The sequence below is a fragment of the Vigna unguiculata genome, chromosome 3, assembly GCF_037176805.1.
Source record: "Vigna unguiculata cultivar grain cowpea cultivar isolate G323 ecotype 2 chromosome 3, ASM3717680v1, whole genome shotgun sequence".
NCBI lineage: Eukaryota > Viridiplantae > Streptophyta > Magnoliopsida > Fabales > Fabaceae > Vigna > Vigna unguiculata.
The window spans coordinates 60,769,754-60,779,793 of NC_140794.1; the positions used below are offsets into that span (position 1 = coordinate 60,769,754).

The 10,040-nt window shown below is 30.1% G+C and overlaps 1 protein-coding gene across 3 annotated transcripts; it reads left to right on the forward strand.

Moving 5' to 3' along the window:
* The first annotated feature begins 8,202 nt into the window (after positions 1-8,202).
* LOC114177539 (RNA-binding protein csdA-like) lies at positions 8,203-10,040 on the forward strand. 3 transcript variants are annotated; one of them, XM_085670825.1, is made up of 3 exons: positions 8,203-8,433; positions 8,838-9,158; positions 9,594-10,040. In XM_085670825.1, the coding sequence occupies exons 2-3, from the start codon at positions 8,842-8,844 to the stop codon at positions 9,685-9,687; spliced, it is 411 nt and encodes a 136-aa protein (XP_085526951.1). In that variant the 5' UTR covers positions 8,203-8,433; positions 8,838-8,841; the 3' UTR covers positions 9,688-10,040. The 3 variants fall into 3 exon arrangements, with proteins under 3 accessions (XP_085526951.1, XP_085526949.1, XP_085526950.1); XM_085670824.1 differs by lacking the exon at positions 8,203-8,433 and having other exon boundaries at positions 8,461-9,158; positions 9,594-9,664; positions 9,784-10,040; XM_085670823.1 differs by lacking the exon at positions 8,203-8,433 and having other exon boundaries at positions 8,457-9,158.

Genomic DNA, 10,040 nt, shown 5'->3' on the forward strand with positions numbered 1-10,040 from the left:
TTGAATGATAAATTGATAATTCAACATTTTGATCATATTCATACTTTAACATACATGTTCAACATTTCAAATTTTAACACATTTAAAAATACATAATTTTTCATTCATATAAGATTTTGAAACATTCATGAGGAGTCAAGAAGAAATATAATCAATATATACAAATGTAATTTTTTTTATGTAGACTGCGAACTCAGACTTTTTAGACTTATAAACTCAATATTTCAATTTATCTCACTTTTTTTAACGTATCAACCGTCGGACCAAACACATGTTGCGGCCACTATATCATTTGTATGATTTGGTATATATATTTGCCTCTGATTGCAATATATGTTGTGGATTTTCAGAAAACGATATACTTATACGGTGGTGTGACACATAACATTTTATAGATATATATTTTTTTATGTAAACTTGATGTGACTTTGCAAAATTCTTTGAGATGCCAAGTAGCTTATTCTGTGGTAAACATAGAGATGACTATTTTTGGGTTTAGATTGGCGTAAGGAGCTTGATTATGCTAATTTGTGATATGGTTAAAATTCGAAAAGCAACGGCTATATTTTAGAGGTAGTGTGATTGGGTTGTGGATTCTCCAAGTATTATTGAATAGAATAGAGAGAAAAGGTTGATAGTGGGGGTATGAACTGTGTGAGTCTAAGGTTTTATTTGATGTCAATACATGCAGAATATTCATCTTGTCTGCAGAAAATTAGTGATTACGATTCCTCCTTATCGAACCTGGGCCAACAACCCAGTATTCAGCCCACGCTGGATTCCACCCATTTCAGCCATGTCAGCCATGTCAGCAAACCCACACCATCAACTTAAAATATAACTGCTTCTTTACAATATAAAATAATTAAGAGCCACCACAAAACTAAAACACCATCCTGCTTAATTTTACCTCTATTTTTCTTTTTCTATCAAAATCTCTCCCCTTTAGGCTGAAGGATTTGGTAAAAAAAGTTTAAACTCACATTTATATACATCTTAATGTCATTAAAAATGCATTATGTATACTAAACTGTCTTATGGAAAGGTTATGTTAAATATTATTTCGGGAAAAATACTCTTTAAACAAAGAATTGAGACAGTGAAAAAAAGAGTGATGAAAATAAGAAACTAATAGAATCTTTGCGATACAAGTCTTACATATGACTTTGATAAGTATTCATTTATGCTTTTTGAATTTTTTTTTTCTCAGATATTTTGGAGGAATAAATATAGGGATAGAGTGAAGTAACCAAGAGATATGTGGGCGGAAAGGGACCTTAGATCGAGGCATTTTAGTTTTCATTTATGATGCATAAAGAAATGATATTAAATTATTTATAAGGTTAAATCTTGAAATTAGTTCATTCAAAATTTTGAATTAATTTAGTCTTTCATCTTTTAAAATATGTAAATTTAATTATTTTAATCAAATTTTGTTAGATTTATTTGATATTTTGTATGCATTTCAGAATTATATTTGAGTTATTTATATTGTTTGACACATTTTTTCTTTAATGTTAAGCCAAATACTATTATGAAACGAGTTTGAAATGTTAAATAAATTTAACAAAATTTGATTAAAAATACTAAATATACATATTTCAAAAGTTAAAGAATTAAATTGGTCCAAAGTTTCAAAATAAATTAATTCTAAAATTTTATGGTTGTTTTTTTTTTCATATATCTAATAATAATTTTAATAGAATCAGGAAAGCATTTGTCCACACTCAATTATGTGTGGAAGAAAATGTCCACTATATATTAGCGAAAGTATACCTCTTAAGATACACTATTAGCGTCATGAAAATGAAGTAACATATATTTGGTTTTCTAAACCTTATAAGTTTAATTATATTATACTTTAAACTTCATTTTTATTTTTACTCCTGTAAATAAAGAAATACTTTTAATAAGATTAAAATAACTTTTATAAATATGTTTTATTTATCTTTATAAAAGGCTATTCTGGACATCACTGTAGAATTTTGGTGTTTCTATCATGTTCATCATGTTCATTCTCTAAGTTCATTAATTATGTGCTCTTAAAGAAAATGGTATTAAGGAAATTAAAGAAGAAAAAATATAAACAAGTATTAAATACAGGAGCCAACCAAAACTAACTCGTGATATAATCATGAAAATCTATATTCTGATAGTTCAAACCGATTTCGAATAAATCTTGGGTGATACAGGTGGACAAGTTTTCAAACTAAACAAAATTTTCTTATAATATTTTCTAAATTTGCCACTTTATTATTACTTGTTTATGTACATGATTAGAGACGGTAATCGGCGGGGCAGGGACATGTTTCGCTATCTTATACTCGTCCTTACATAAAAGAATCATCTATCTCTCCATATTCAAATTTAAAAGATATCAAACTTTTGTCTTATCCTCGTCTCATCGATTAACGGGTATAATCTCATACACATGCTCGTACCTATTTTCTTACTTTTTCAATATTAATTTTACTTGATTTTTATAAAATAATAAAACATTACGGTAAAGGAAACATAATATTATCAGATATTGAATATTAAGATGATGGTTGTTTATTCGATATCAAATATTTGAAATAAATTATAATTGTTTACATTTTATATTAGAATAACAAATAAAATTTCATAAGAACCAAAACATTTATTAAATTTGCAAACATTAATGAAACCTAGTTGATAAAATTTAAAAATATAAAAGAAAAACAAATATTCAAATTAAAATATATTTTAAATATTTGTTTACTTCAATTTTTTAAATTCTAATGAATTTCTTTTTTATACACTAATAAAAGTTATAACACACCGCTTAATCAAAATGACGCAGAGAACAAATAATAAACATAATAATAAAATTTTAACATAGATCTTATATCTTTTGATCTCAATATATGTTGGATTGTGATAAAAAAAATTCATGGCAATAATATTAATTTTTTATATTATAATAAATAAAAGTTATTTATACAATTATAGTGAAAAAATTACAGTATGATTGATAATGAGTTAGAAAATAACAAATAATCAGATAAAATATATCAAAATATTATTCTACATGATGAAAATAAACAACAAATAAAAATATTAAAAAAATAACAAATGTGTGTCTTATAAACAATTTCAGGGATTATCAAAAGAAATCGCAAAAAGGAAAACAAATGTATAATTAAGGATATGATAAGATGAAAAATACCTTAAGATCTAAGAAAACTTTTCAAATATCAACATATATACCCAATGGTTGAGAAATAACAAAAAATTGTTTTAGAAAAACAAAAAGAGTTCTTCAAATGAAACAAAAATTAATAATAATAAGTAAATATTTTTTTTTATATTACCTAGTAGATGAAGTGTTTATGTTATCAAACACTTAAATTGAGAGTATTAAATATTTTCATGTGAAAGGAAAATATACAATAAATAAAAATATTAAAAAATAATAGAAATGTTGAAATGTGTGACATTAAATTTTTTTAATTAACATACGTCATTTTAACATAATTACACAAAGGTTATAAAAAGATGAAAAATAGATTGGAAATGCGAATGAGTTTCATGACAAACCAAATAATTAGGAGAAGTAAAAAATATAATATAGAAATATAGAAATATATATATATATATATATATATATATATATATATATATATATATAGATGAAAAATAGATTGGAGATGCGAATGAGTTTCATGACAAACCAAATAATTAAGAGAAGTAAAAAATAGAAATATATATATATATATATATATATATATATATATATATATATATATATATATATATATACATATACATATATACATATATACACATATATAAGGTTACTTAATTAATTGTGAATATTTTAATAAGGCTTAAATATCTTTTTGGTCCTCATTTTCGTAGTGTTTGTTGCGAATGATCCTCATTTTCACAGAATGTTTAAAATGGTCATCATTGTTACCAAATGTTTAGAATGATCCTCATTTTCGCAATTCGTGTTTTATTTGGTCCTTTTCTGTAACGCCGTTTAAATCATTAACGGAGCATTATACATTTGGCACGATTTGTATTAGGGTGTATTACGTGTACTGTACAGGTGGCTTAATTAGATATTTGGGGATAAATAAGTGAGCTAGGGTTTTGGTAGGGAATGTTTGGGCAGTTGGTGAGTTTTGGCAATCTTGTTCCTCCATTCCCAATTGGTATTGCTGCAATCTTCTTCTTCCTGCAATCCCATTATATAGGTATGTTATGGTCCCAATCTTTTTCCTTTACCTCTGATTGTAATCGTTGGAGGCAACCGTGTTGTATCACTTCATGCACTATTGGTGGTTCAACAAGAAACGAATTAACCTCGATTTGTAGTTGCAGAGATGGCTGTTTTGAGGATGGCAAGAACTCCAAAGAATATATTGGTAGAAAATTTTGGGTACAATCTATTTTTATTTTTGTGTTAATAATAAATTGGTTTTAATTTTTGGTTTATTGATTTACAGAGTGGTGGTTCCAATAATGTGGGCTGCAACTTTTTCAAATGATGGTGTTGATGAAAAGGATGTCATCATCATGACACAAATGAGGCAGATTAATGAATTGGAGAAGTCATTGAAGGTTGTTGAGAAGAGGCTGCAATTAGTAATAGGGTTCACTTGAGTTGTTATTGTATTATTCGTACTGTTATTGTGTGTAATCTTTTAAAGTCCAATCTATTTTGTACTATTGTTAAATGAAGAAATGAATTAGTTTGATTATGTTGATATTAGTCCCAACATGTTCAAAATGACATCTTAATCTGAGCATTGAAGTAAGTGAAATTGATTTAAGTTTGGGAAAAATTAAATTGATATAAGTCTGGAAGAAGTTAAATTCATAACATTAATTCATCCTCATCAAAATGCACTACATCAATGTTTGACAAAAGTGAAACTGAACGAAGTTTAAGGAAAGTCAAAATGCAGTACATCAATAATGAATTCTACATCAGAAATTCTAAAAAATAACTAAGACGTTTGTAGCTGCTATCATGGCCTTCTCCTAATCTGTAATTTCATCCTAAACTGCTGAGATGGTTCTTCTGGTGTTGGTAGTGGTGTTGCTTGACTCTCCACTTCATTCCTTGGTGGTTGAGTTGTTTGAGTTTCAGCAGTTTGTGCATTCTCAGCAGTTTGGGCATCTGGTGCATTCTCAGCAGTTTGGGCATCCACAGGCTTATCTGGGCAATTGTTCTTGTTATGTCCAATCTGACGGCATATGCTACATTTTTTTCTATGACCTCCTTTGCTGATTTGTGTGTTATCCTTTCTCAACTCCCACTCTTCCAACCTTCTTTTTTGCTTGGGTCTTCCTGGTAAGATTCTCTTATGAGGTGGATGGACGCCAGGGTAGGGAGTTCCCCTAAATTTCCCTAATTGCAAAATTTCCCCTAAATTGAAAAAATTAACGTTAATTAGCCACTTGTACAGTACACGTAACACACCCTAATACAAACCATGCCACCTGTACAATGTTCCGTTAATGATTTAAACGACGTTATAGAAAAGGACCAAATAAAACACGAATTGCGAAAATGAGGACCATTCTAAACATTTGGTAAAAATGAGGACCATTTTAAACATTATGTGAAAATGAGGACCATCCGCAACAAACACTACGAAAATGAGGACCAAAAAGGTATTTAAGCCTTTTAATAATTTAAACGGGAATGGAGATATGGCGGGAACGAGTATGATGGCGAAGATATATACATCATCATACCCATCCCCATACCCAATTGAAAAAGTCGGAAATTCTCCATATTCATACTCAGTCAATGCAGGAATTCTCCGTCAAAATGAAAACAAGTTCTGATAATACCCACGAAGGCAGGTTTATTTGTCATCTCTACTTGAGATATAAAAGATTTTAAAATACTACAATTAGTTAAAAGAACAATTTCATCTTCCTCAAAGTTTAGGGAACCATTGTTGCTTCATCTGAAAATATCAGGATTACAAGGAGCAACCTTATTAATATTGTTTTAACAATATCTATCCTTGGATTATTCTACTATAGCACGAGTACTTTAAAAATCTTTCTATAATGGCATGTAATGTTAAAGTACTTAAAAATAATGATATTTTCAATATAGTTATTCGTCACTCCTTTAAACATTAATTATGAGTTACTGAAAATACGTAATATGATAATCTTAAAATCATCGTGGAAGAAGAAGAGGTTAATTTTGTATTTAAATAAATCCTACATCCAAAACCAAAAAATAATCATAAACTTTACCATTAAAAACTAGCTAGTAGTATAGATTCAATGTGTAACAAAAGTAAAAAATAAAAAATAAAAAGACAGAGATCCTATTTTTATACAAATGATCATTTAGAAATAATATATTATAAAACACTTTCCAGTCAACCAACTATCTATCTACAAGGAAAAATATGCAACTTTAATGATTAAAAAATGGTATTTTTAATACATTTAATATATATATATATATATATATATATATATATATATATAACACTTTTTGCAACTTATTCAGCATGTCACATCAGTAATATATACCACATCAACGATCACGTGACAGTCACATGGCAACATATGTCATTCTAGGAATGGCACTTAAATAGATATATCATTACTAAGCAAAACAATGTCAAGTATACTATAGAGAATGAGGTAATTGAGATATAATATTTTGTTGATTCTGACGTAATATTTTGTGAAACAAATAAACGTTTTATGACAAATACTAAAAAGGATATTTATTTTATGATGATGTTTCAGCCCATCTTTTAGGTGAATTGGAACAGCGTAGAGAAAAAGAGAAAAAAAGAAAAAAACAGTGATAATTAGTGTATGATCCACTTCTACCACTCGTGTGTATGTATATTAGTTTGGAGGTCCAAAGACTTTGATTCCGCTGTAGCACTTTTTTGAAACCTACACAAGTAGGTTCACCTGTCGAATTTTCCCGGCGTCGACCCGCTGCATACTTTTCCGCAAAATATTTCTTACCACTTTCCTTTACACTTAAAAACAATAAGAAAACAGTGGTTGTCTCTGATTGGAGAATTTATTTTTTGACTCCAATATCTTGTGGAATATTTAAATGTATTAAGAGATTGAGTTTTTGTGTGTGGATTTTATGGATGAAAAGAAGAAAGACGAGGAGGTTTAAAGTGTATAAAAATGGAGAATTTTACGGTGAGATGAATAGATGTGTTTAGAAGAGTGGTATGTAAAGAATGAAAAGAAAGTGTTGGCAATGAATGGATGTGAATCTTGGAATGGCATTTCAATTATTGTCCTAAAGGAATTGAGAGAAAGGAAAGAAGATGGAAATGGATGTGCATGAGGTTGGAATCAATTCCCCATAATAATAATAATCTCACCATCACTACTCCCCCTTTAACTGCACAGCATAAGCCTACCCACTGAAGGCTTACTCAGAATGCATTGGGTGGGATGAGTTCATCTGCTTGTTAAGCCGTAGGTGGGGTTAAAGAGATATGGGATTCTGTAGTAGATTTGCAGCCTACCACATAACAACTACCCCTCATATAGCCTTACATCCCCTGGATATGTTCCTCTCAATAATGCATAGGAATCACGTAAAGATGGGCCAAAAAGACTAATACAGAAAATAAACGTGTATGCAAATGCAAATGCATCAACTCCTATTCTTATTAGGATTAAATATATTTTAGGACGTGAAATTGTAATCTTTTTTTCAAATTTTGATATATTTCGATCTTTAAACTTTAAATTCAACAATATGTTAAAGGATAACGATACTATGACTCCCATTTATTTATTCTGATCCCTTACTTTCTGACATAGTTCAGTGTGGATCATTGATTAATGTACCACTATCTTTTCCTTTGAAAGAATCAATGACTCAAACTAAGTCACGTCAATAAATAAAAAATGGAAGTCAAAAAATGAGAGTCAAAATATAATTTCCTATGTTAAATGTTCGAATTGATATTTAAGTTATTTATATCATCTTAGATGTTTCAACTCAAATGTTAACATGAGATTAGAACAATTATATCAATTTATTTCTAAAATTTAGAAAACAAAATGTATCAAAGTTTGAAACAAAAACAAATTTCAATTTCGTGTTCAAGTTTTTAAACTAAAAATAGATTTAACACTTATTATTATTATTATTGGGTATTACTTCTCTTTCCCACCATTTCTAAGAATAACAAGCCAAGGCTGTACACATTTTATCACAACTTCCAGTAAATTCTTTCTTTCAGAATCCCTTGTCAAGAAATCCATTACCATGGAACCAGAACTGGCATTTATGTCCCACTCAATAGCTCTTACAACCAGTATATAAAGCTTCACAACACAACCAACACATTCACCATCTTTACTCTCAACCTATCCTAAAACATCTACTCATTTCTCGCCTGAGACTTCAATTATTCACATAATTCTTCTTCAAGGGTAAATTTCTTGCTTCTATGCCTGTCATTTGCATTTTAAATCATTTCTTACACGCCGACGTTATGTGTTAGTTTCTTTGTTAATGCAGTGGTAGTGGTAGTGGTGTGGAACCTTATGGTTCAACTCCTATGAATAGATTGAGTAGAGCATAAAAATTGACAAGATTGCTATGCTATGCTATGCTATGCTATGCTATCACTAACACAGTAGTTTCTAATGCAAATAACCTATATGTGGATAAAAAATTGCATGCCTTTTATAGAAATTAGGGTGATATTCATAATGCATAAAACAAGGATTCTGACTAGGCTGCATGCACATATAGCCCTTATTATCTGGTTACACTGAATGATCGAACAACAAACTTTGGTTGATAAAGTATGTGTATTGATGATATTGATCAGGAAAATGAGCTGGTCTGGAGGAGATTGGATGTGTGGTGTTTGCCAGCACATAAATTTCAAGAAGAGGGAAGCATGCCAGAGTTGTGGATACCCCAAGTATGGGGGACCTGACCCTTCGACCTACAGATACAACAGGACTGAAGCTTTGGCAGGGGACTGGTTCTGCAACTGTGGAGGTCACAACTATGCCAGTCGATTAAACTGCTACAGATGTGGTGCAATGAAAGATGATTATTCTTCAGGATATGCCAACAACTCTGGAGGTTATGGATCTGACACTTTCCCCCCAGGATGGAAGACTGGAGACTGGCTTTGCCCAAGGTCTTTTACTACTCAAAATACTCAAAATACTCTCTCTATTTTCTTCCACATTGTCATCACATTTTCACCTGTTTCACTTCTGTAAAGACCCTGCATTTATTTGTATCTACAAACACTAACTACATCTCCAACTAGTCCAAGTAAAAATGGGGTTAACCCTACAACACCAATAGAGTTTTCAACTTCATTTTACTTGGGTTGAGTTGGAAGATCCATCCAACTATCATAAAATCTGAACAATGTAATTTAATAACATGTGACTGGTGTACACACCAGCTGCATTGTATCCAAGGTACAATCTCTTTTTCTTCCTCCCATAGGCATGTAGAGTGACACGATAATTACAGCACGGATGGTGGCCAGTGTTATTTTATTGCATTCATCAAACAAAATATGAAATATGATACAAATATTTTTCTTTTTCTGATATAACAGACTTGGATGTGGAGTGCACAATTATGCCAGCAGGACAGAATGTTATAAATGCAAAATGCAAAGGGATTTTGGTGAGAAAAGTTTAGTTTTCTGACGTTTCATCTGTTCTTTTTGAAACATATAAGTCAAGATGTTTCTAAAACGTACCATTTAACCTAAATTCCAATGACATTTGTTACTCTTCTTTCAGGTGGTGCAGATTGAAAGAAGAAACTTCACAAGACCTGCAATATCATTGACTTTTCCCTTGGCGTCTTTCTTATCCTAACAATACCCTATCTTGTTTTCCCTATGTCAAGTTCTAGATAAATCATGGATGAAAGCCTCTGTTAGAATCATAGCAATGTTTTTTCATTAGGAAGGAATATGGTATCCGGCTGTCATTGTTTCTTGCTAGATTATGTACTGACAAGAAGGTTATGAAATCCATACACTTTATTTTCTGCA

Bases quoted from the DNA above. Each gene is read 5' to 3' on its own strand.
- LOC114177539 (XM_085670823.1), top strand. From the start codon at position 8,782: ATGATCGAACAACAAACTTTGGTTGATAAAGTATGTGTATTGATGATA. The intron at 9,159-9,593 runs GTCTTTTACTAC...CTGATATAACAG, and splicing joins GGAGACTGGCTTTGCCCAAG to ACTTGGATGTGGAGTGCACA.